At 45.1% G+C, this 26,806-nt stretch overlaps 2 protein-coding genes across 3 annotated transcripts; one reads left to right on the forward strand and one right to left on the reverse strand.

Moving 5' to 3' along the window:
- Positions 1–388: 388 nt before the first annotated feature.
- Positions 389–7,991, forward strand: LOC148091159 (uncharacterized). Its single transcript, XM_087827041.1, has 4 exons — positions 389–644; positions 805–931; positions 1,623–1,718; positions 4,336–7,991. Exons 1-4 carry the CDS (start codon positions 612–614, stop codon positions 5,784–5,786), a joined length of 1,707 nt encoding a protein of 568 aa, XP_087683167.1. The 5' UTR covers positions 389–611; the 3' UTR covers positions 5,787–7,991.
- Positions 7,992–8,532: 541 nt separating this feature from the next.
- On the reverse strand, positions 8,533–18,788 carry ZNF329 (zinc finger protein 329). Of its 2 annotated transcripts, XM_087827031.1 has the most exons (3): positions 16,839–18,788; positions 14,317–14,447; positions 8,533–10,490 (listed from the first exon to the last, which is right to left on the reverse strand). In XM_087827031.1, exon 3 carries the CDS (start codon positions 10,468–10,470, stop codon positions 8,851–8,853), a length of 1,620 nt encoding a protein of 539 aa, XP_087683157.1. In that variant the 5' UTR covers positions 10,471–10,490; positions 14,317–14,447; positions 16,839–18,788; the 3' UTR covers positions 8,533–8,850. The 2 variants fall into 2 exon arrangements, with proteins under 2 accessions (XP_087683157.1, XP_087683158.1); XM_087827032.1 differs by lacking the exon at positions 16,839–18,788 and having other exon boundaries at positions 8,533–10,532; positions 14,317–14,519.
- Between the last annotated feature and the right edge of the window lie 8,018 nt (positions 18,789–26,806).

Raw genomic sequence — 26,806 nt, forward strand, 5'->3', positions numbered from 1 at the left:
ACCATGGAATAGTATGTATGTCTTAGACGCTAAGTGGGAGCTCACTGGAAAGTGAGGCTTCCCTCCCAGCAACAGTCACCCTCATGTGACTCTGCTCTGGGTTCACACTTTTTCACACTCTAATTCCGGTAATCTCCATGTCAGGTTACCACCCTCAATTGAGAGAACAGGGAAACTGAGGCACACCAAGTAGTGCCCAGGAAACCCAGAACTGTCTGGCTTCCTGTCTTGATAACAAAATAGTCATCATCCTGGAAGTCATCTGTGTAAATAGGGGTGTGTCCCTTGCCCACTCTGGTCCTCAGTTTTCCTGTCTTTGGAGTGGCTTGGGTAAATTTTCCATCTTTCTTCAACAGTGACCAGAATAGTGCTGGATCACAGCAGGCACTCAGGACCTGCCTAGCTGAGGTTCACTGCTTTTGGGTTTTGTCTGGGTACTGGGCTCCAGGCTCTGGCAGCCCTACCTCCTTCTACATTCCTCGAGGTAGGGGTTTTGATCCTTGGGGTCTCTGGTCACCACAGACACCTGCTCATTGTCTCACATACCCTTTCCCCCCAGAACTGCCAGCAGAGGAGCCAGCTGTTCCTGAAATAGACCAGAGGAGGAGGGAATGACCACTGGGCTCCTGGATGTGGGATTCCTGGTGAGTTCCACCACCCTCATGCCTGGGCCTCCCAGACTTGAGAGACACCCCTTCTCCCCCCGCCAAACCAGCTTGGCCTTGTGCTGCTTCACCAGCTGCTCCCGCCAGCAGCCAATGCCAGGCTTGCCCTAGCTGAGGAAACTGCTGTGTGATGTTCCAGGAGCAAGTGACCTTTGATGATGTGGTTGTGGGCTTCACCCAGGAGGAGTGGGGACAGCTGACACCCACCCAGAGGACCCTATACTGTGATGTGATGCTGGAGACCTTGGGGCTCCTGGTCTCTATGGGTAAGGCTATACTGTGTTACTCAAAGACTTCCCCGGGTATGGACGCTAATTCTCCTGGGTTAAAAGTGGGGGTAAGTCCCGGCATTAAAAGCAGATAACTCAAATGTGTCTTGGATCTGATGGACCAGACTGTTTTGGTTTAGGGAATATCTTTGAGGATGTTTTTTCCTACAAGTTACACATCCCACCTGAAAATGCCAGAGGCAGGACATCATGGTGTAAGAGGGCCATACGGGGTCCCAGCACTGCAGAATCCCAGGCTACACCTGGGTTTTCCTATGTTGCTGTCAGGAACTCCCCTCCTCCCTGTGTACATCTTACTGTCACTATTCACTGAGGGGCCGGGTCCTCTGAAAATGACAAGACTGTTGCCAGGATCCAAGGGTGCCCAAGGAAGGCCCATGGGTTGTCTTGTTTCAGCTACCAGGTCCCCTCCACATTGGTCATTGTTGCCACTGGGCAGCAGAAGAAAAGCTCTTACTGGGTGGCCGGGCCTGCATCACATGCCTACCCCAGTGTCAGGGGTGGAGTCAGGGACTGACAGTGAGTAGAGGAACGCTGGAGAATATAATTACCAAAATTACTGTGTCCTGTCTCTGTTCTGAGCCACTTGGGTCCTGGTGAAATGGGCAGAGGTTTGGGAAGGGCCCTGAAACACAAATGCTCATGCCCTGAATCTCCCCCTGAGCAGGACAGTGGATCCCAACACCCAACCTTATCTCTCTGCTGGATCAGAAGGCAGAGCAGTGGCCGGTTGGCGAGGAGGTTCTACAAGGTGTGTGCCCAGGTGAGATGAGGGTGTGTAGGGCTGGGAGGACGCCACTCACCCTCCAGGTCTCTCTCTCCATATCTGCTGTCAAATTCAAAGTACAGCGACCATTCTTTAAGTGAACTTTCACCAAGGACCATTTTGGTACGAAGTGATACCAAGTTCCTGTCTTCACTGAATTTACATTTTTGGTGAAGGAGAGGGACACACAATAAATAGCCAAAATAACAACAGGGAAAGAGAGCTTACAGATTATGAAGCATGCTGACAAAGTGAAAGGTAGAGACTAGACTTGGGGGAAGGTCTTGAGCAGGGAGATGAGGGCTTGCCTCTCAAAGGAGGTGACATGGCAGGTGAAGCCTGACCCATGAGAATAGTGGGACATGAAATGATCAGGGAGAACAGAATTCCAGGCCAAGGAAATGATAAGTGCAAAGACACTGGGGTGGTACAGGTCTCTTACTGGATAACAGACACTCCAGCCTCAGTGCTTTAAACCAGAGACTCACCCAGCCAGGTGCGGCTCAGCAGTTGAGCGTCAACCTAGATCCAGGAGATTGCGGTTCGATTCCTGGTCAGGGTACGTGCCCAGGTTGCGGGCTCAATCCCCAGTTGGGGGCATGCAGGAGGCAGCTGATCAGTGACGACTCTCTCATCATTGATGTTTCTCTCTTTCTCCCTCTCCCTTCCTCTCTCTGAAATCAATAAAGATATATTATTAATTAATTTAATTAAATAAATAAACCAGCAACTCACTTATAACTCTGGCATCTGTGGGCCAGTGGTTCTAGGCCAGGCTCTTCCATGTGCCTGTAGGTTGGCTGGGTGGTTCTGCTCTTCTTATTGCTGTCCAGCTCCTGGCAAGTACCTCTGTAGGAAGTGGGGGCATCCTGGCCCTCTGTCAGGCAATTTCCTGCTGGCATCAGGCTCTAACCATGTGTAAGAACTGGCCTATCACCCCTGCCCAAGGATAGACATGTGTGGGAGGGGGAGGTCAGAGCATGGTCTCCCTTGCCTCAATTCAAATTACCAGCCTTCACCGTTTATTAACCTCATAGTATTGCTGTAACAAATGACCACAAATGTAAGACATGAAGCAACACATATGATCTTACAGAAGTCACCAGTCCAAATGGGTCTGACTGAGTACACTGTAGGTGTCAGCAGAACAGCATTCCTTCTGGGGGGTCTGGAAGAATCCATGTCCTTTCATTTTCCAGCCTCTATAGGTTGCCACATTCCTTGACACATGACCTTCTCTATCTTCAGTGTCAGCAGTGCCTGGTCAGGTTACATATGTCACCATCACCCTTATTCTCCTGCCTTTCTCTTACACACTTAAGTACACTGTGGTCACCCCAAAAATCCAAGGTAATCTCAGGTGATTGGCTAATGTCAAATGATTAGCAGCCTGTTTTCCTTGTCGACATGTAAGGTGACAGCATACTCACAGGTGCAGGACTTACGAGGTGGATGCCTTTGGGAGACACTATTCTGCCAATTGCCCTTGACTGTTTTTCCCCCCTTAACTTTCCACTAAAGTGTAATATAAGTGGGAAAGGTGCCAGCATCACACCAATAGGCCAGGCCAGTGTCGGGGTGGTGGCTTGGTACCTGCGCAGAAAGGCCATCCTGACAGGAAGGTGTGGGAGGGACTGTGTGTTGTGGTTTTGTGTTTGTTTTTTGTTAATCCTCACCTGGGGTATTTCTTCCATTGATTTTCAGAGAGAGTGGAAGGGATGGAGTGATGGGGGAGTGGGAGAGGGGGAGAGAGGGAGACATTGATGTGAGACAGAATGATTGGTTGCCTACCGCATGTGGCCTGATTGGGGCCGGGGATTGAACCTGCAACACATGTACATTCCCTTGACCAGGAATTGAACCTGAGGCCCTTTGGTGCTCAGGCCCATGCTCTACTGACCCACACTAGCCCAGGGTGCATGTGTTTTTCATTCAGAATGTGTGTTGACCCCTATTGTGGGTGGGGTACAGTGCTAAGTCTTGCAAAGGCCCTGCCCCTGGGGTCCTCCTAGTTAGAGCTACAGAGTAAGCCAGCTCAAAGTGCTCTACCTCACCAGTCATTTATCCATTCCCTTGGTGATGTATATTTCAGCAGTTCCCAGTTTAGGGAGATGATGTGTTTCTTTACATCTGCGGTAAAGTGCTACAACAGTAAGGGGCCTCCAAGAAGAGTCTGGCTTTGAGCAATGAGAAGGCTGACTGGTCCTTCCCACATGGTGGCTTTTCTTCTACTACCATTTGGCGTAGTGGAGGCTGCACTAGCAGGTGCTTGACTGTTGTTCTGCTCTTTCCAAGCCTGGGCATCTGTTGACATTTTTCCTGAAGGCTCACTTTTTCCTCAGCATCTTCTCTGGCCCAGACTGTCTGTGTCCCCCTTGCCAACTCCATCTGTAGCTTTGATACCAACTTCCCTCACCTATTCTGTGTACTTTACCTCCCTCTTCTGTTCCTTTTATGGTTTGAAAAACCATATGGGTAAATGGTCACATCCACTTAAGTCTTGAACCTTTTAAAACTGTTAATTTAATTCTCCCATTCATGTGTCCACCAAGAAACTTTTCCTCCCAGAACAGCGATTTAGGGACAATTCCATTTTTTGTTTTTTTTTTTTCAGATTTGGAAACTAGATTGAAAACAAAATGGTCAGCTGCAAAACAAGACATTTCTGATGAACTATCCAACAATGTCCTGGTAGAAAGGTTCCTGTGGGATGGTCTGTGGGGCATTAAGGGTGAAAACACTGAGGGGCACTGGAAACAAAGTTGTGCCAGCCTTGATGGTGTGGTGCAGGCAGTCTTCACACCTGTGAAGACATGCATTCAGGACCACCAGCAGCCCAGAATTGGGTTTGGGGCAAACTTAGGTTTGAGTCTGGATCCAACTAAACCCATGATTCCTGTAAGACAAGACTCCCACAGGTGTGGCTTGTACGGAAAAAGTGAGAATCCGGACTTAAATGTGCAACAGAAAACCAATGCAGCAGAAAAACCCTATAGATGTCAAGAGTGTGAAAAGGCCTTTAGTCACAGCTCCACATTCATCAGCCACCACCAAATGCACACAAGAGAGAGACCTTATAAAAGTTACCAATATGGAAAAGGCTTCCAAAGCTCTGCACTTAAACACGATGGAATCCACACTGGTGAGAAACCCTGTAAATGTACACAGTGTGAGAGGACCATGAACCAAACTGAACCAGTGATCCAAAGAAGTCACACAGGTGAGAAGCCCTACAAGTGCAATGAGTATGGGAAGTCTTTCAACAAGAGCACACTCCTAAGTAAGCATAGGAGGATTCACACAGTAGGTAAACCCTATGGGTGCAATGAGTGCGGGAGAGCCTTCAGCCAGAACACACTCCTGAACAAACATCAGAGAATCCACACAGGAGAGAAGTCCTTTGGGTGCAAGGAGTGTGGAAAAACCTTCAGCCACAGCTCATCACTCAGCCACCATAAGCGGACACACACAGGAGAGAAGCCCTACGAGTGTAGTCAGTGTGACAAAACCTTTTGGCACAGCACACACCTCAGTCAGCATCAGAGAATCCACACAGGGGAGAAACCCTATGAGTGTGGTGACTGTGGCAGAGCCTTCACCCACAGCTCATCCCTAACCAATCACCAGCGAATCCACACTGGGGAGAAGCCCTATGCGTGTAATGAATGTGGCAGGGCCTTCAGACAGCTCGCTTCACTCATTCAGCATCAGAGGATCCACACAGGAGAGAAGCCCTATGAGTGTAATGAGTGTGGCAGAGCCTTCAGCCAGAGCTCCCTCCTCATCGAACACCAGAGGATCCACACCAAAGAAAAGCCTTATGCATGCAATGAGTGTGGGAAGTCCTTCAGTCACAGCTCATCCCTGAGTCAGCATGAGAGGACACACACTGGGGAAAAGCCATATGAATGTCCAGATTGTGGGAAATCTTTCAAGCAGAGTACACATCTCACTCAGCACCGGAGGATCCACACAGGAGAAAGGCCTTATGAGTGCAGGGACTGTGGGAAGGCCTTCACACACAGCTCCTCCCTGACCAAGCACCAGAGAACTCATACTGGGTAGAGACACTCTACATGAGTTGAGTCATAGGAAGCCTTAAACCATAGTTCATCCCTTCCTACACATGACCCCAATCATACTCATGAGCAAGATGGCATGCACATGCCTTTACACGCAGTACCCTCCTCAGATCATGCTAACAGTAGGGAAATGGGATGATCAATGTTGAGGACCTTTAGCCATGAGCATCCATTAACATAGAACCCACAGAAGAGAAGTGGGAAAATGCAGTAGATATGGGCATGACTTCTGTCCATGGATACACAAGATTCCAAACCAGAAATTTCCAATTGGTGAAAACCCAACAACTGTCTTTTATATAAAAGAACCAAGTGCAGTGAGACTTTACCATTATTGTACATTACATTCTTTGGGTTGGGGATTATTTATGAATGGTGCAGACTGACTCTGATACTCCTTAAAAACTGTATGGCAGAGTGTTCCACACATATGAGTGACACCTGTTTGGAATCACTGCATACTCAATTGTCTCAGTATGAAGTTTGCTGATTTGTGTATAAATCACTTATCTGGTCAAGAACACATCTAATGTTTGAGTTCTCCTTGCAATATTCATACCAATTGGGAAACCACCAAGTTCTGAATGCTAGTAATGATGTTACCAATTTCCCTTGACTTCTGTTACCTGATAGCATCTATGCTTTTTTTCTAGTTTTGTTTCATACATCATCAAAACAAATCTAATGTATTCTATTCTCCTACTAGAATGCTTTTTCCCCCACCTTAACAAGAAACAATCATACCAATATTTTAAAAATCAAATTAAATTTTATCTCTTAAGGTACATGGCAAGGAGTCTCAGATTTGAATTCCATGTGACAAAGTATCTGTACTATAAACTGGTTTAAGTTACTTATCTGCATTCTTTTGCAATAAATCCTTTTCAGTAGGTTTTTTGTTTGATTTTTGTAGTGGTTTGAGAAAAGTAATTCCGAAACTATTTTAGATGTAATTCAGCATCCAGCTAATTTTGGGGATCTCAGAGTTCTATTGTAGGGACATAAAAATTTGGGGGTTATAGATTGGAATTGTATTTGTGCACACATATACCTTTATGTGTGTACCTACATGTGCACATGTATGTGCCTATATTTCCTAGCTCAGCAGAAGACACCCTAGTAGCAAGAAGCACTTGCTACCTGGAACTCAGATTTGATCCCTAATACCATCCCCTACTAAAGGGAATGAATTCTTTGGAACTGGAGAAATGGCTGAAGAAAGTAAAAAGATTAGCTTGGAAGATCTTACACTAAAATAAAAAGTAGTGCTCCAAAAATATAAGTATTCCACAGTGATGCAGACTTCCTATAAGACTCTTATTGACCTTATCTAGGACAACTTCATCACCAACATAAGTAACAGCAGTAAGTTATAAACCATTGAGAAAACGAATCCATGAGTATATTTGATAATGACAAGTAAATGGGAATAAAGGAGGGTACTGGCAGCAGAGTGTACCTGTAAGGCCCCCAGGGCAGCACAACCTGTCAAGTGCAACAGGTCATCCCTCTCTTCTTGTAGCCTCCTACTCCCCATTCTCTGACGCTTACCCTCTCCTCCACAGTGACACCCCTCAATTCAAGTTCCAAAGAAGGAAATTATTATGTCCTAGGCCTGTATGTTCCTTATGAAGTTGTTATAGCAACAATATATTACTTGTAACAAAGGAAAAATCACAAATTACAGTTTCCTAAGAAAACCACATTTATTTCTCCATGACCAACATCCACTCTACACCCACATATAAACATATCTTCAAATGACTGTCATACAGCAAGTCTACTTTATGCAACTTTTATGTTGTTGCCTGCCATATTATAACATTTCAATATGGCAACAAAATCTTTATAATTATGGTTCAGCATGGAACAAATCAGAAGTGTCCTAACTGAACAACAGGGTGAAAAATGTAAACATGACAGTTCAGTAATTTTGTCCCAACAACTAAAACAATGCATCACGTTTCTACAGCAGCCTGTTCCATCCTAGTACAAAACCAATTCAGTCTTAAGAGGGATAATGTCACTGCTCATTTACAAGCAACATCGTCCTCCAAGCGCCTCTTCTGAAATGAGTTCTCAACACCTGGCAGGTGGGAAATACATCCAAACATCAATCTCCTCTAACTCTGCGCTTAATATGGTGTGGAGCACTGTGGGGGTCTCTCACCAGGATATCACTGCTGATATAAGATAAGAGATCCTGCCGAAAGCTGCTCTTGCTGGTTACACTTGATTCTGGTAAGAGTTTGATTATGTACAACAGGCAGACACTCCGGATTAATGGATTCCTTGTACCGATTAGTTATGGAACACATTCACAGGTTCTTTCCAGTTTACGCACTCTGACTCAGGAGCAGCTGGGTGTCTCAAGAAGCATCTTCGTGATACCCACAGGTTTTATTCCAGTGTATGTGCTATCATGTTCCATACAAGTTGATCATCCCTGAAGCCTTTTCCACATTTATTACCATCCTGGGTTCCCTCTAGGTGTTCCCTAATGTATCGACTTGATAGTTTGGCTAAGGAATGCCTCACATTCAATTTAGTGGATAGGGAAGAGAAATAGTAAAAAATAATATCCTATATTTAAAAACCATGTTTGTGATGTGACCCCATGCATGCAAAATTATGTACACATAAGGAGATGGGGAAAAGGCTGGCTACCGGAATACTAATGATGATTATCACAGAGGGTGGCACTGCAGGTGACTTACTTTGTTAAAAAAAAAAAAAATTTCTTAGTCCTGGCCAGGTAGCTCAATTGGTTAGAGAATCATCCCAATATGCCAAAGTTGTGGGTTTGAATCCCTGGTTAGGGGACACACAAGAATCAACCAATGAACGCTCAAATAAGTGGGACAACAAATCAATGTTTCTCCCTTTCTCTCTTTAAAAAAAAATCGATAAATTAAAACACAAAGATTTCATCACATGAATTTAAATTTAAAAATTTCTTTTGTACTGATGGAGGAGTCAGCCCTGATGTCACCCTTCCCTCACACAGGTTTCTGAGAGCTCTCAGGAAACGAGTGTATCCCCACCCATTATGTTTCTATGGTTTGCTTTCCAGGGTGTGTTCTCTGATGTCGAACTAGGGATGAGCTCCTTTTGAATGTTTTCCCACACTGAGAACACTGGCAGGGATCCTCCTTGCTGTGGAGTCTCTGATGTACTGCAAGGTGAGAGTTCTGCTTGAAGGACTTCCCACACTCTGGACACTGGTATGGGGTCTCCTTGGTGTGAATTCTCTGGTGCTTTGTCAGACAGGAGCTGTCCCTGAACGCTTTGCCACACCTACTACACTCATAGGGCTTCTCACCAGTATGAGTCCTCTGGTGCCTGATGAGGCCGGCGATGTTCCTGAAAAGTTTCTGACACTGGTCACAGCCATAGGGCTTCTCACCAGTGTGAATTCTCTGGTGCCTGATGAGGTACGCGCTTTCAATGAATGTCTTCCCACACTCTTTACATTCATAGGGCTTCTCCCCAGAATGAATTTTCTGATGCACGATGAGGTGAGAGTTACGATTGAAGGATTTCCCGCACTCCACACATTCAAAGGGCTTCTCTCCAGTGTGAGTCCTCTCATGCTGGGTGAGGTACGAGCCATCCCGGAAAGCCTTTCCACACTTGCTACATTCGTAGGGCTTCTCTCCAGTGTGGATTCTGAGATGGACAGTGAGGTGTGAGATATCCGTGAAAGGCTTCCCACACTCATTACATCTGTATGGTTTTTCCCCTGTATGAGTTCTTTGATGCAAAATCAGGGATGAGTTTCGGTTGAAGGTTTTTCCACATTCTATACATTCATAAGGTTTTTCCCCGGTATGAATTCTCTGGTGTTGTGTCAGAGCTGACCCATCACTGAAGGCTTTCCCACACTTATTGCATTTGTAGGGCTTCTCTCCTGTGTGGATTCTTTGATGCACAATCAGGTTATAGTTTTTGGAGAAGGATTTTCCACATTCATTACAGGTATAAGGTTTCTCTCCAGTGTGTGTTCGGTGATGTAATACAAGAGAAGAGTTCCGTTTGAAGCATTTGCCACATTCGGTACACTTGTACAGCCTCTCTCCAGGGTGACTCCTCCTGTGTTCATTAAGAGATGAACTCAAGGTAAAGATGTTCCCAAAGTCCTTGCCTTCATACAGTTTCTTCCCTCTTTTTGTTATTTTTTGTTCACCAAGAGGGGTAAAATGGTTGAAAGACTCAATACTTTCAGGAAATTTATAGGGCTTCTCTCTCATTTGATTTCTTCCGAGTTGTTGAATAACTTCCATGGAATGGCTGAAGACTTTTCCACAAGCATCAATGTCACCAGTTCTCTTAGCTATACAACTTTTCTGAGAAGTGTGTAAAGCCGGATCACAACCCAGACTTCTAATCTCTGAGTCGTGTACATGGAAACCATTTGTTGCAAGAATCCTCCGAGATGTTGAAAGGTCTGAGCTTGCACTCCAATGCCTCCCAAGTCCCGGATACTCACAAACTGCTTCCTGGGCCCCTGGCTTTTCCTGAGTTAAAGCTGACTGCCTCAGGTATCCCTCCCAGTTCTTACAGTTCCAACTGTCACCTGGAATGGAGAAATGGGAACCCTCTCTCGTAAATCCTTCCATTTCCACATCACAGGGTAGTTCTTCCTCAGGAACATTCTGGGCTGTCATTTTCAGTGCCCTGTTGCAGGCTGATAAATGAAGGAAAAAGACTTTGGTAGGTGAAGCTATGTCTGGAAGGATAATGAAAAATGGTGACAGGCAGGGATGTGGGTACTTTTACTTGTTTTCTTTCTCAAATTCACATCTGTACAAGGGGGAGATAAGTTGAGAATCAAAGGATGGAGGCAAGAACAAGGTCAAAGAGAGCTATAGAGTGTTTTCCTCCTCATAAAGAACAGGCACGAGGAACAGTACTGTGGGTATATATCACCAACAGGATTAGCCTGCAATGTGGGAAACCAGGTGTCACTGTTCACATTGGAACACCTTCTCAGCCACTGTGTCCTAGTCCCTGTCACCCACTGCCCATACAACCACCTGCACGTTTTCAAAGCCTCAACTTCACAATGTGTGTACAACAGCGCTGAATGAGCAGCTCATGCCCCAGATTGGTGGTCAGAGTTCTACCTTCACAGATGGGATGCAGCACAGGCTCAGAGACCACACTGCAGGATTATTAGGTGAGCTAGATCATGTCTGAGGCTGGCTCTGGGCTGGAGAAAAGACAAAGCTCTGTAGATGGCTGCCAGAGTCACCACCATTCTCAAGCCTCCTCTAACCACCCTCCCACCTCTCCACTTCATGATATCAAGACAAGTGACTCTCCACATATATTGTAGGTAAAATGAAATTAGACCCTTACCTAAGAAAAAAATAGTTTTTTAAAATTCCAGGTGGATCAAGACCTCTACATAAAATCAAAGTTTGTATTATCTAGGATAGCCCGGCCAGCATGGTTCAGTGGTTGACCATCGACCTATGATCTAGGAGATCACAGTTTGATTCCCGGCCAGGACACATGCCCAAGCTGTGGGCCTGATCCCCAGTAGGAGGCATGCAGGAGGCAGCCGATCAATGATTCTCATCATTGATGTTTCTCTCTCTCTGAAATTAATAAAGACATACTTTAAAAATATATATATATATGTAGGATAGCCCTGGCTAGTATGGCTCAGTTGGTTGAAGTGTCGTCCCATACACCGAAAGGTGGTGGGTTCAATTCCCAGTCAAGGCACACACCTAGGTTGTGAGTTTGATCCCCAATTGAGGTGCATGTGAGGGGCAATCTATGGATGTTTCACTCTGACATCAACATTTCTCTCTCTCGCTCTCTCCTTCTCCCTTCCTCTGTCTCTCAAGATCAAAATAAATAAATACATGAATACATATATACACATATATATATACATAAGTTATGCAGGATGCCTTCATGAATGGGGCACTCCTGGATCAACAGGACTTAACAAGAAAAATCATGCAGATAAGAATTAACAACTCTGATATTAAAAATGTTCACACACCAAAGACACAATAAGAATCAAAATACAAATGGCAGGTGGAGATGCAACATCATAATATATAAAAGAGGCAAAGGAACAGTGACTAGATCTAAAAAATTTTCAAGAGAAAAGAAAAAAAGGGTAAAGGATACAAAGAAGCACTTCACAGAGAGAAAATAGAAATGCTCTGAAAACAGTGATATCTGCTCATTCCCAGCTTCAGGCAATTACAAACTGCAGCTTTTTAAAAAATCTTCACCCAACATGTTTTTGTTGGTTTTAGAGAAGAAGGAAGAGGGAGAAACAATGTGACAGAGAAACATCAATTGGCTGCCTCTCATACACTCCCTGATGAAGGATCAACCCACAACCTGGGCATGTGCCCTGACTAGGAATCAAACCTGCAACCCTTTGGTGCACAGGATGATGCCTCAACCTCCAAGCCACACCAGTCAGGGCCAAACTGCAACTTTAAGAACACAAAATATACACATTTCATATGAATAAAAGTAAAACAAGGGCCCTTGTAAAACAGGTGACTCAGTAGGTTACAGTGTCAACTCCGATATGCCAAGGTTGTGGGTCCGACCCCCAATCAAGGCATACACAAGAATCAAACAATGAATGCATAAATAAGTGAAGCAACAAATTGATGTTTCTCTCTCTCTTTTCCTCTCTATAAAATCAAATTTTTTTATTTAAAAAGTAAGAGTGTGAAAATATAAAGCTTGGACAGGTCATGCAGGAAGAATTGGTGGACACTGAGAATGGTGAGGCCACTTAGTGATCTGGTAGCAGCCACTGAAACATAAAATGGGCACATCCCTGCACCCAGTGAATCACCTGCTGACATCTTAGACTCAGAAAGCACAAGTCCTGAGCATAAGTGTACATCATTCTATACCAAGGAGGCAGTCTTAAAGGCCAGCAGGGAAAAGACAGGCCAATGGTGAAGGAATGAAAAGTATCATGATGGACCCCTCCATAGCAAAACAGAAAACCACAGGTAATGGGAGATTACTTTCAAAATGCTGAGGAAAAATACTGTCTGATATCTTATTGTGCAAGAGTTAAGCTCTGGCTGGATAGCTCAGTTGGTTAAAATGTTGTCCTACTATCCCAAGGTATCGGGTTTGATCTCTGATGAGAAGTCATACAAGAATCAAAACAATGAATGCATCAATAAGTGGAACAGCAAATTGATATTTCTCTTTCTCTCTCTCTCTCTCCTCCCTTCCTTTCTGTCTAAAATCAGAAAATAAAATAAAATAAATAAAATAAAATAAATAAAAATTAGAGAAGTTGTTTTTCAGGACTCCAACCCCAAAGGAAATGATGAATGTGCATTTAAATCAAAGCCATCCCTAGCCTGTTTGGGTCAGTGGTTAGAGTGCCAGCCTGAGGACTGAAGGATCCTGGGTTAGATTCTGGCCAAGGGCATGTACCTTGGTTGCAGGCTCAATCCCTGGCCCTGGTCAGCACACAAGCCAGAAGCAACCAATCGTGTGTCTCTCTCACATCAATGTCTCTCTCTATGTCCCCCCGACCCTGCCCCCGCGCTTTCCACTGTCTCTGAAAAGCAATGGCAAAAATATCCTCGGGTGAGGATAAAAAAACACACAATAAAATGCAGCAGTAGCCCTGGCCAGTGTGGCTAAGTTGGTTGAGCATGATCCCATGCACCAGAAGTCAGCACTTTGATTCCCGATGAGGGCACATGCCTGGGTTGCAGGCTCAATCTCCACTAGGGGTCATGCAAGAGGCAGCCGGTTGATGTTTCTCTCTCATCAATGTTTCTATCTCTCTATCCCTCTCCCTTCCTCTCTCTCTAAAATCAATAACTTTTTTTTAATTATGCTCACATTTTTTAAAAAAAGACTATATATTGTATTTCCACTTATATGAAGTCTAGAATATGCAAATGCAAAGACAGAAAGTAGATTAGTGACTGCTTAGGGCTGAAAGAGAGGAGATGAGGAGTGACTAATGAGCACAGGCTTTCATTTTGGGGATTATAGAATTATTCTAAAACTGTTATTGGTAATGGATAAACCACCTAGTGAATATACTCAAAACCAGCGAATTTTAAACCTTAAGATGGTGAACTGTATAGTTTGTGAATTATATTTCAATAAAAGTGCATTAAAGAAAGTAAGTAGGTATTGAGTCTGTCAGGGTCATAACCACTGGTCTAGACCCCACCTGGCACGATTTTTTCTGGTACCTTTTTTTCTTTTTCAGTATGTTTTTATTGATTTCAGAGAGGAAAGGAGAGGGAGAAAGAGATAGAAACATCAATGATGAGAGTCAGTGTCTCGCTGCCTCCTGCACGCTCCCTACTGGGGGGTCAAGCCCACAACCCAGGCATGTGCCCTGACCAGGAATTAAACAGTGATCTCCTGTTTCATGGGTTGACAACCACTGAGCCACGCCAGCTGGGCCAATTCTGGTACCTTAAGACTTCATGAAGTAACAGTTTTATAGGATGTGTAGAATTCCTTTCCCAGGCACTCACCTCTGAAGGACTTTATCCCCAGACTCTATGACTCTGCAGAGAAACCCACTTAGGTTCAGTCTCTGAATGTTTGACATCAATGGTTGCCAAACCTCAACTGTACGAGACCATCTGCACAGTTCCTGCCATCTCTGTGAACCAAACACAATGTTTACTTGTTCAAATAATGCATTCATTTTTTAAAAAAATATTACAGATGTCCCTTTTTCTCCCCAATGACCCACTCCACCCTGTCCCACCCCCCTCCCCAGACCCTCTCCCCACCACTGTCTGGGTCCTTCGGTTGTGCGTATATGCATAAATAATGCTTTAACAAAAATAGTTTGCCACCAACTTTACCCCTGTCCTAACAAAAAGTCACCCACCTGACTACCAATTAGATGAAGTCTGACTCCATTTTTAATGACTGACTGCTGACAGCTTTCAAGCACCGCCCCCCAACTCCCTTCTCCTCCTTTCACCCCACATCTAGGCGAGCTAAGGAGAAAGCCTGAATACTTTCTCCTTGGAGTTGGCAGAAAGTTCAAACCATGAAAGCCCCAAGCAAGGCAAGGCCACCCTCATCCCGGCTCCACACTCTGATCACAATAAAAGCCCAGCCAGTCTCTTTTCCTGCTCTCTCAGGCTATTTTTGGATTACCTTGAGAAGGCTACACTGCTTTCCCAAGACTGTCTCATTATGTGAATAATCAACCTTTTATCTTTTGGGGGTGTGTATGTGTGTGTGTGTGTGTGTAAAATATATAAAGAATGTGTGTATATATGTGTTTGAGGCAGGGAGAAAAGAAAAATAAAGCTTTTGTGGCAAAGTGTAAACTTGAGAATGGTTTTACGAGTGTTCATTGAACTAGTCCTGCAACTTTTCTGTAGGTGTGACACGTTTCAAAATCAAAAGTTGGTCCCAAACAAGAAAAAACTAATGGTGTTCTTCATCACCAAACCAGTATTACAAGAAATGTTAAAGGGTCTTCGTTAAAAAGAAAGAATATAAATAATAAAATGACAGCAACTACAAATCTATCAATAATTATTTTAAGCCCTGGGTAGTGTGGCTCAGTTGGTGGGAGTGTGGCCTACTGAAAGGTTTCGGGTTCACTTCCAGGTCAGGACACATACCTAGATTTCGAGTTCCATCAGTGGTTGTACAAAATCAGTAAAACATATCTTTGGATGAGGATTAAAAAATACTGATAATAATACAGTGTTTAACACTTCACTATTAAATATAATAATAATATTGTAATAACTATGTACAGTGCCAAATGGGTACTAGATTTATCAAGGGGATCACTTCATAAATGATATAAATGGCTAACCACTACGCTATACACCTTAAACTAACATCACATTGAATGTCAACTGTAACTGAAAAATAAAAAATAAATAAAATTTTAAAAGTTGGCTGGGAAGGGAGAGAAAACAAGCCATAGGATGGAGGAGAGTTACTTGCTGTGGGGGAAATAAACCAAAGATTTGGTATTGAAAACATTTTCACAAGCCTAAGGGCCTAACAACCAAATTTTTTAAATTGTGAAAGGGTAAGTGATCTTTCTGGGGTGGTGATAACTTTGAGCGTTTGGTGGCATCTATCAATACTCATCCAGTAGTACAATGCAGATCTGTACCTCAATTTTGCCTCAAAATTTATAAAAAGTAATAAACTCTAGTCAATCAAAGAATGCATAAATAAGTGGAACAACAAATTGATGTTCTTCTCTCTCAAAAGTAATAGTCTCTTAAAGTTTTTTTTATAAATGGTATTGAACTCTAATTGCCGTTAAGCACGGTGAGGCATCTGAGAGGGAAATGTAATGGTACCTGCCACTTAATTTAAATGTTTCCCAAAGAAGACTTAACGGACGGGACAAGAAAGGACAGGCCAAATAGGACAGAGCGAATACCGAGATGTTACTGGGCCGGTACAAGGCCGAGGGAGGATTTCCACTTTCTACCCGCATGAAAACTCTACCACGGCCTCCTGGGGGACGGAGCTAAGGAAGCGAACCGCTAGAGCCCAGGGAGAGAAGAGCGAACCGGCCACCAAACGGGGAAGCGCCGCGGCCCGCCCCGGGAGCCGCACCCGGCCGGCTTGGCAGACACCAGGTGCTGGGGGGCGAACAGGGGCGCCGGCGGGCCCGTGGGAAACCGCCCGGGTCACGGGTCACAGGCGCCGAGGCCCAGCCCCCCGCCGGCGGCCCGCAGCCCCGGCCCGCTCCGGCCCGCACGGCCCCCAGGGAGGCAGACGCGAAACGGCCCCTGAGGAGGGACGGGCTGAAACCGCGCGGACCGGCCGGGCACGCGAGGGGAAGGAGGCGGGCGGGGCGGCCTCAGCCCGGAAACAGGCTCCCGCGCCGGGGGCTCTCCCCGCGCCGGGGGCGTCCTCACCCGCCCTGCGAGCCGACGCGCCCAGTGCCGCCTCAGACCTGCCCGCCACGCGCCGCTCACGACCCACCGGGACCGGCAGACGCTCCCCGCTGGGGGAAACTGACACTCCGAAGGCCGAGGGGCGCGGCGGGACTCACCTGGGGCCGGCAGGCGGCGGCGGGGGCGGCGGCGGCGGCGGCGGCCATGTTCGCGCAAGTGCGCGTGCGCGCGCCCAGCCCCGGATGTGCGAGTCCCCGGAGGCGCCGCTGCGCCCAGCGTGGCGAGGGGCCTATTGTTTAGTTTTCGGGATTCTGTGGCAATTGTTCTTGTCCCCTGTTCGGAGACTTCGGCTGCAGGCCGCGGGAGAGGGGCTGTAATCGGCTCAGCCTGCACCGGAAGGACTCCGGCTGCACCGCTCCCCCGGGTCGCCTTAGCCTGGCCCACAGCGCCCTCTAGCGACCGAAGGGGGCGGACAGCGGGCCCGGATGTCAGGTCCGAGGGCGCTCGGGAAGGGTCCCGGCCTCCTGGCTCCGGAGCGACCCGAGGGAGGGAAAGCGCGTCCGCGGGCTCCAGCGACTAGGGCCTGCCACCGTCACACTTCTTTGTTAATCTTAATGAGTTTTATTGAAAAGTGGAATGAAAACACACGAAAACAAAGGACAGCCTAGGCCTTAGTGAACGCGGTGTCCGAGCGTTTCAGCGCAGGGGCGCCCAGGGAGCCTGAAACCGGGGCCGCCATCGGCGGGAGGCGGGCGTCACGTAGCTACACGTAGTTCCGCAAAAACGGCCGACTCGTGTGGCCGTTAACAGTTTGGACATGAGCTTTAGAAGTAAAAGGTAAAGCAGGTGATATAAATCCTGTTTATTCAGAGGAAACTTCATTTTCTTGTTCTTGCCACTTGAGTACGTTCTCTGCCAGTTCTTGTTTCAGCCACGGAAATAATTCATCTTGGGTAAAGCCGTGCTCATTTTCTTTAATTTGCATCTACATGAGGACTTTCTAATTGTTTCAAGATGGGTTTCTACTGTCAATGAAAAGTCACAGCGAACTGCAGCAAATGCGCCAGGAACCTGGGTGACAGCTTCAGCGGGAGCGCTCCCGCGCTGGGTTGGCGGCCTCTTCCCGGGCCCCCGCCTCCCCCGAGGCAAAACGGAAGGTGAGCGTATACTGCATCTTCTTCTAGTTTTTTAATATGTCTTTATTGATTTCAGAGGGAGGAAGGGAGAGGGGAAGAGAGAGAAACATCAGTGATGAGAGTCATTGATTGGCTGCCTGCTGCACGCCCCCGACTGGGGATAGAGCCCGCAGGGGGCATGTGCCCTGACGGGGAATCCAACCCCATCGCCTGGAGCCTAGGTCGACGCTCAGCCGGTGAGCCCCTCCCCGCTGAGCTCTTCTAGTCTTAAAGTTCAATTTCCAGGTTCTTTTGGTTTCAGCTTGAAGACATGTGACCTGATGTAGCCTGGAGTTCACAAAGCAAGAAACTGATTCCTTAAATATCTGTAACATCTCCCGAGTGACTATCGGGAATGCGGGCTCCCACCGGTTTGCTGCTGCGGTAGCTCTGGCTTCACACTTTGAAGTTGTACGTGGAGCACCGACCATGGCCTATAGGGGGCGGTAGAGGACTATTTATCCCTTGACTGAAATTTACTTAGGGCCACCTTATTCTTATGAGGATATTTTAATTTTCTTTAATTTTCAATTACAGTTGGCATACAATATTTTATACTTCTAGGTGTGTAGCATAGTGATTAGGTATTTATATAACTTATGAAGTGATCGCCCTGCTAAGTCTAGAGTATTTTTCTTTAATATAAGGAAAAATCAATGGATTATTTATCGAGAAACTAATAAGGGATAAGTAATATCCTCAGTCAAAAATGCAACCTTAAAAAATATTCCATTTATTGGATTAGTTTTCCTTAACATTCTATTAAGGACATTTTCAAATATTCAGAAACCTGAACAGAACTTTGTACCCAGCCCCTAGAGAAAGACACTTAACGTTTGACAATATGTGCTTTGTCACTGTCCACATATCCATTATTGGGTGTGGGGTGTGTGTGTGTCGTTGTTTTTGTTAATCCTCACCGGAGGATATTTTTTCATTGATTTTTTTTTTTTAGAGAGTGGAAGGGAGGGTGGGAGGGATGGGGGGAGAGAGACATTGATGTGAGAGAGACCCATCAATTGGTTGCCTCCTGCACTAGCGCCCACCAGGGCCTAGGATCCAACCTGAGCACTGAAAGATCACAGGTTTGATTCCTGGTCAAGGGCAAGTAACTACCTGGGTTTTAGGTTCAATCCCTGGCCCTGGTCAGGTTGCATGAGGGAGGCAACCAATCTATGTGTCTCTCTCACATTGATGTTTCTCTTTCCCTCTTTCTCTACCCCCACCCTTCCTCCTTTCCACTCTCTCTGGAAAGTAATGGAAAAAATATCCTCAGGTGAGGATTAGTAACAATTTTTTCCTTAAAACAGTCACTGTGGATTCAGACAGATTCTGCTTCAGATTAGCACAGATGCTTTCTAACTCCATAACTTAAGACAAAAGTCTTCAACTCTCTAAAACTCATCTTCATTATTTGAACATCAGAATAAATAGAGGGCTGTGTGAGGACTGTATTTACTAATAAGAAATATTTTTTTCTAATACTGGATTTGTTTCTGTACATCTAGATTAACATACCTTTGGAATGCCTCTTTTCAGGAACCCAGTAATAGATTTGCTCTGGGCACACTAAACCTTCAATGCAAATTTGCTATTGTTGCTAAGGGACTTATAGGAAATACTGCTAGAAGTGAAATTCCTAAATACTAGAGAGGATAGTATGAATATTTTATTTTATTTTTTTTAGAGAGATCGATCGATTTGTTCTTGCACTTACTTGTGTATTCATTGGTTAATTCTTGTATGGGCCCTGACTGGAGATTGAACCTGAAAACTTGACATATCGGGAGAACTCTCTAAATGAGCTACCTAGCCAGGGCATAGTATGAACATTTTAAATAGTTTTAGTTACACATTATGAAACCTATATCTATACTTCTCCCACCTGCATGTGAGGAAGGCTACTATCACCCACACTCACCAGCAGGGACACTCTTTGAGCCTTTCATGGCCTTGCTTGGTGTTTATAGACTACTGGGAAGAGCATGATCTTGGCTCCAGAAGGTGCCCACAGCTGAGAGCAGGTCCCTCTTTGAAGGGGAATCTGGGAAGGAGCCTCATCTAACTGCCCTCCCTCCCCCAGCTCCATGAGGGTCTAGCCCCTTAGTGTGTGTGTGCCTTCTGTTCTTTAAGTTCCCAGACGTCATCGGGCACAGAAGGCACAGTGCCCAGGGCACATGATACCTTTAAGGATCCACAAAAATGGTATCATTTGTTTTAAAATTAGAAAAGTAAAGTGAATATCACTGTCTGGATTTATATCAATGTAGTTGTAAAATATATTTTTTTGTATTTTTTTTAGGGAGGAGTCCATGAATGCCGAAATGCCTCAGGCTTGGAACAGAAAGTCACCATCTGCCCCTGCTGTGCCCCTCCTCACACTAGGTCTCTTCCATAATTGAACTTCTCTACTTGTACCATTCTCCTCTCCAAACCTTCTGGTGTCTCGGGTTTTTTTCAGATTTACTGTTGCTGATGATCCCCAAGTGTATAATACCAGCCCAGGCCCTAGCCAAGCTGCTCAGTCGTCCCAATGTACCAAGGTTGTGGGTTCAATCTCTGGTCAGGACACATAAAAGCAGCAACCAATGAATACATAAATAAGTGGAACAACAAATCGATATTTCTCTCTCCCCCTTCCTCTCTCTCTAAAAATCAGTAAGAAACATATCCTTGGATGAGGTTTAAAAAAAACATAAATTACCACAGACTTAGTGGCGAAAAACACAAATATACTATCTTACAGATTTGGAGGTCAGGAGTCTAAAGTAGGCTAGTCCCTCCTGGAGGCTCTAGGGGGAGCCTTTTGCAGCTTCTGGAGGCCACTCACATTGCTTGGTTCATGACCCTGAATCACTCCAACCTGATTCCATCATCAAAATGCCTTCTCTGGTTCTGACTCTTCTGCGTTCCTCTTACACTTTTAAGGACCATTGTGATTATGTCCCCCCCGCACACGCCCAAGATAATCCAGGACAATTGCTCCATCTCAAGATCCTTACCTTAATCACTTCTGCAAAGTCCCTTGTCATGTGCAGTCATGTATTCTCAGGCTCTGCTGATTGGTACCTGAACATCTTTGGGAAGCTATTACTGATCCCACTACACAATCCAAGAAAACCTCTTGGAACATGTCCACTTAAATCTCGCATCTCAAGCATTGAGAAGGAGCCAGTATATGATGAGCTGGGAAAGAGCATTTCGGCAGAAGGAGAAGCACTAGCAAAGGATCTGAGGTGGAAAGAATTTGGTGCTATCAAGAAACTGAAGTACCAGGCAAGTGTGGTTCAATTGGTTGAGCGTAGTTCTGTGCACCAGGAGGTGCCAGGTTCGATTCTGTCAGGGCACATGCCCAGGTTGCAGGCTCGATCCCCTGTAGGGAGCATGCAAGAGGCAGCTGATTGATGTTTCTCTCTCATCGATGTATCTCTCTCTCCCTCACCTTCCCTCTAAAATCAATAAAAACGTATTTTTTTTAAAAACCTGAAGATGAGAGGGGGCTGGGCTGATGGGTGAAAAGGTGGTAAGATTAAGAGGTACAAACTGGCATTTATAAAAAGTCACGGGGATGTAAAGTACAACACAGGGAATATAATCAATAATATTGTAATAGCTATGTATGATGTCAAATGGATACTGGACTTATCACTTTGTAAGATACATAAATGTCTAATCACTGTCTTATATACCTGAAACTAGTATAATAATGTACGTCAACTGCAATATTTTTATTTATTTATTTATTTATTTTAATATCTTTATTGATTTCAGAGAGAGGAAAGGAGAGGGAGAGAGAGAAATACAAACATCAATGATGAGAGAGTCATTGATCGAGCCCACAACCCAGGCATGTGCCCTGACTGGGAATCGAACCCCGATCGCCTGGATCCCAGGTCGAGGCTCAACCGCTGAGCCACGCCCGTCCGGGCTATTTTTATTTCTTTTTAAAATATATCTTTATTGCTTTCAGAGAGGGAGAGAGATAGAAACATCAATGATGAGTCATTGATCGGCTGCAGCCCGCAACCCGGGCATGTGCCAGGAATCGAACCTCGATCTCCTGCAATTTTTTTAAAAGTAAGAAACTGATGGCAGGTGGTGAAGTAGATGGATGAGTGATGGGTGAGAAAAGGGCAAGGCTCAGAAGCACTAGACCTTGTAGGCCCTAATTAGGAGTTTAGGCTTCATTGTAAATGCAGTAAGAAGCCACCAGGGGTGCAGTTACTCTGTAGAGTGACATGATCTGATTTACATCCTTGGAAGCTCACTGCCTGCTGTGTGGGACAAGTTTGGAAGTTGGGCATTAATAATCTTGACTTGGAAGTCATCTACATAGCAGGCAAGAGTGAAGTGGTGAAGGAAGCAAGTGACCTTGGGCAATCTGTCAACAAATAGTCATGGCTTTCCCATGCCAGATGCTGGGCCTAAAGAGAGAAAGAGACATGGTATTTCCTGTATGTAGCCATCAGCAAGTAGAGGTGGATATTCTACAAAAAAATTTTACTTAACAGCAATGTGAAACCATCACTTGAGTTTAAGCAGGAAAATGACATGATCTGGTTTACATTTCTGAAGGATTGCTCTGGGTGAGTGTTGAGAGTGGTGTGAACAGCATGAATGGCAGTGAAAGCATTGCAGTGACTCCAAGTAGAACAGGACAACAGAAAAAAAAGATTGATTCAATGTATATGTAAGGTGGACTCAAAATCTACAATTCAAATGATGGTGGAGGTGTCCTTAGCCACTGGGTTGATGGTGATGCCAGCACTAGTAGGGAAAAGCTGGTGTAAGAGCAGGTGGGGACATGGAATTAGTATTCAATTTTGACAGGTTGTGATTGTAGAATAAGCAGAGAAGCCCAGTAGGCAGCTGAATGTATTCAATCCTCAGGAAAAAAAATCTGGGATGTAGCAACAGAACAACAATTCACCAATGTCCAGATGGTGTTTGAATCCAAGGGAATGGAAATGATAACACAGGCAGGAGAGAGAAGAGGGCTCAGAACCAGACCCCAAAGAACTGGGGTCCCCAAGAGCATCTGGAAAAGGAGAGTTCTGTTCACTGTTAACTACTTATTGTAGGGCAGATCTGAAAACAAATCTACATGCTTCAGGTGTGCTTCCTCACTTAACTTCATTATTTTTTTGGCAAACACTTAAAATTGTATGTTGCCCAGCCAGGTGTGGCTCAGCAGTTGAGCACCGAACTAGGATCCAGGAGACGGCGGTTCGATTCCCGGTCAGGGCACATGCCCAGGCTGTGGGCTCAGTCCCGAGTAGGAGCAGTAGGGCGTGCAGGAGGCAGCCGATCAATGACTCTCATCATTGATGTTTCTATATTTCTCTCTCTCTCTCCCTTCTTCTCTCTGAAATCAATAAAGATATATATATATATTTTAAAATTGTATGTTTCATTTTCCAGGCTGAGAAATTAGAATGAAAAGCAGAGTTAACCAAAAAGAACTACATTTCTCTTAGAACCATATGCTGTTCTGGAAACAGATTCATAAGCAATGAACTATATCCTTCCACATTTGGCCAAGGCCACGAATGTGAGGCCCACTTAAAGCAGCATCAGGAGAACCAGGAGAGATGGTGGAATATATGGCCCTTGAGGAAACACTGATTCAGGACAGAGGCAGAAAGAATAATTAATTTGGGGAAAAAGTTAATTAGAACTCAATCCTTCTTCCACGATACAGTAACATCAGAGAAGCCATACTCGAGAGATGATATAATGGTGTAGAGAAATCTGGACAGAGCTGAACCCTTTTAACTATGAACTAATTTACTCAGGAGACAAATCTTACCAATGTGTTGAGCGTGCGATATTCTTGGAGAAAGATTACCTTTTGGTACGTTTCAAAACTCATTTAGAACAACCCTACAAATGTAAAGGCACAAATTATCCCTTTCTAAGTATGAGAGAATTTACACTTATGAGAAACTATATTTGCAGTGAATTCAAGACATTATTTTCTAGGAGAAACTGCTTTCCATCTAAGACTATAAAGGAGAGAAACCCTACAATGTAAGCATTCAGGGAAAGGTCTCAGACTTTTCTTCTTCCTTACTCAGTATGACAGAATTCAAACCTGAGAGAAGCCTATGGATGTAGTCTGTGAAAACTACGGATGTGGCATTGTGGGAAACACATTAAACATAGCTCAGCACTTATGATGCAACATCAGAGAACTCATACTGGGAAAACCCCTATACATGCAGTCGATGTGGAAAAGCCTTCAGGGGTGTCCACACTTTATGGCTCTTTTTATGGCAAAGCTGTTGGTTGAAATTCCATTTTATTTGACATCAGAAATAAACCACAAAGGAGGTGGAATCCACGTGTTATTTCTGATCCACAGGTATCTGAATGTAATAAGACTTTGCACTGTTGCTCCCTGCAATCACAGATGAGCAGGTATGAGCAGTTATGCTCTAGATATGCCCTTGATTTGCCAGAGAAACACAATTTAATGGGACTCAGGGGTCTAGGACTGATGGACAATGTCTCATAGAAATTACAGCCCTAGCCCTAGCAGAGTGGCTCAGTTGGAGCATCATCCCATACACCGAAAAGGTTGTTGGTTCAAGTCCTGATCAGCACACATACCAGGTTTCAGTTCAATCCTGGGTTGGGGCGCTTACAAGGGCAGCCAATTGATGATTCTCCCTCACATTGATGTTTCTTTCTCTCTCCCCCTTTATCTCTCTCTAAAAAACATCAACAGAACATATCCTCAGGTGAGGATAAAAATAAAAATCAGCCCAGCCAGCATGGCTCCGTGGTTGAGCATCGACCTATGAACCAGAAAGTCACGGTTCAATTCCCAGTCAGGGCACATGCCTGGGTTGCAGGCTTGATCCCCAGTAGGGGGTGTGCAGGAGGCAGCCATCAATGGCTCTCATCATCGATGTTTCTATCTTTCTCTCCCTCTCCCTTCCTCTCTCTGAAATCAATAGAAACATATTTTTAAAAAATGATAAAAATAAAGCCCTAGCTGGTTTTGCTCAGTGGTTAGAGCGTCAGCCCTTGGATTAAAGGGTCCTGGGTTTGATTCAGGCCAAGGGCAGATTCCTCAGTTATAGGCTCCATCCCCAGCCCGTTAGGATGAGTGCAGGAGGCAACCAATCTGTGTCTCTCTCACATCAATGTTTCTCTCTCTCTCTCACTCTTCCACTTTCTTTGAAAAGCAATGGAAAAAGTATCCTTGAGTGAGTTTTAAAAACAAAAAATAAATGATTGCCCTAAGTAACAAAATGTAAATGTTATCAAGGACAACAGCATTGTTTTACATCATATATGAACTAGAGAACCACCAAATTTGAAGTGTCATGCAGAGATCATTCATCTTTTAGTATCATGGGGATCAATCTATATATAATAATATAGTATTCATAGAAGAAAGCTGAAAAACATACCATCCATTTTTCCCCTGCATAACCCAAATGCTGTCCTTTCAAACAAATCATAGAGCTTTACATTAACTCACCAAAGTTTCATAGGTGGAATTCTACTATTAACTTTAAGACAAGCATCATAGAGTTGTGTACATTTTCACACATCTAGGGACATAGCCAGTGTCCAGGCAGGACTGAAATGATGTACCACAGCCTGGTGAAGTGTCCATACTCCCAAGGATGATGCAAACCTCACAAGCTTCTAGCAAAATCTCTCAAAAAGCTGGGTTCTGGAGACAACCTTACCCATAGCTGCCCAAATGGATATGTGGAGCGTTCTGGGGGAAGGGAGAGGGGTAAGTTCCCACACATGAACCCTGAGGACCTTCTGCCTTTATGAGCATCCTCTAAAATGCTGGCTTTCCTCCTAGACCCAAGGGAGGGAGAGCTCTTGCTCTCCTCATAGTCCATGTAATGTTTCCTTCCCAGCACTACCAACAAACCCTCTCCCAGGATCCCCATTTCCTTCTGCTTCCTTGAGGCTGAGACTCCATTCAGTTCCGGGTCTCTGCTGGTAGTAAACCCACAAACTTCCAGCACCAGTGGCTCTCTGACTGGGCATGTGGCCTTATAACTTGAGGAGAGGCCTCTGGGCAGACAAGCTTCACTCAAGCAGATTTGTGTGCCAGCCACTGTGGGTGGCTGTGCCACCCTCCATCATTGTGCAGGGCCCAGCTCCCTCTACAGGTGTCAAAATACCAGCCACTTTTCCCAGCTTTTTCTCACAGTGAGGACATGGACTACTGGGACACAGTGGGACATTAATCCTGGACAACTGGGATCTGCAGAAGTTATGAGAAAGACAGCTTCTGAAGAGATATTATTCCTCCCCTGTGGCAAGCAGGATAATGGCTCTCCAAAGATGCACACATCCTAATGCCTGGAGCTGGTGAATGTGTTATCTTACAGGGTAAAAGAGACCTTAGAGATGTAATTAAGGATCTTGAGATGGGAAAATTATCCTGGATTACTTATGAGCCCAGTGTTATCACAAATGCCCTTGTGTTTTTGTTAATCCTCACCTAAGGATATTTCTTCCACTGATTTTTTTATTAGAGAGAATGGAAGGGAGAGAGGGGAAGAGAGAGAAACATCAATGTGAGAGAGACACATCGATTGGCTGCCTCCTGCACGCGCCCCAATGAGAGATCCAACCTGCAACTGAGGTATGTGCCCTTGACTGCAATTGAACCCTCAACTGTGGGCCAACGCTCTAACCACTGAGCAAAACTGGCTTGGGCTGGAATCCAGTTTTAGCAAGAATCTTCCTAAGTCAGTTTATCAAGAATTCCCCACCCTTGCCTGGCCAGAGTGGTGCAGAGGTTGAGCCTGGACCCATGCACCAAGAGGTCACCAGTTGGATTCCCAGTTGGAGCACATGCCAGGATGTATGGCTTGATCCCCAATAGGGGGCGTGCGGGAGGTAGTCCATTGATGTTGATGTTTCTCTCATGGATGCTTTTCTCTCTCTCTCCCTCTCCCTCTCCCTTC

The sequence above is a fragment of the Miniopterus natalensis genome, chromosome 18 (genome assembly GCF_054644295.1).
Source record: "Miniopterus natalensis isolate mMinNat1 chromosome 18, mMinNat1.hap1, whole genome shotgun sequence".
NCBI classification, from domain to species: domain Eukaryota; kingdom Metazoa; phylum Chordata; class Mammalia; order Chiroptera; family Miniopteridae; genus Miniopterus; species Miniopterus natalensis.

Excerpts from the sequence above, each read along its gene's own strand:
- LOC148091159 (XM_087827041.1), top strand. The coding sequence starts at position 612 with ATGACCACTGGGCTCCTGGATGTGGGATTCCTG. Across the intron at positions 645-804 it reads TCCTGGATGTGGGATTCCTG|GAGCAAGTGACCTTTGATGA; the intron begins GTGAGTTCCACC and ends GTGATGTTCCAG. Across the intron at positions 1,719-4,335 it reads TCTACAAGGTGTGTGCCCAG|ATTTGGAAACTAGATTGAAA; the intron begins GTGAGATGAGGG and ends TTTTTTTTTCAG.
- ZNF329 (XM_087827031.1), bottom strand. The coding sequence starts at position 10,470 with ATGACAGCCCAGAATGTTCCTGAGGAAGAACTACCCTGTGATGTGGAA.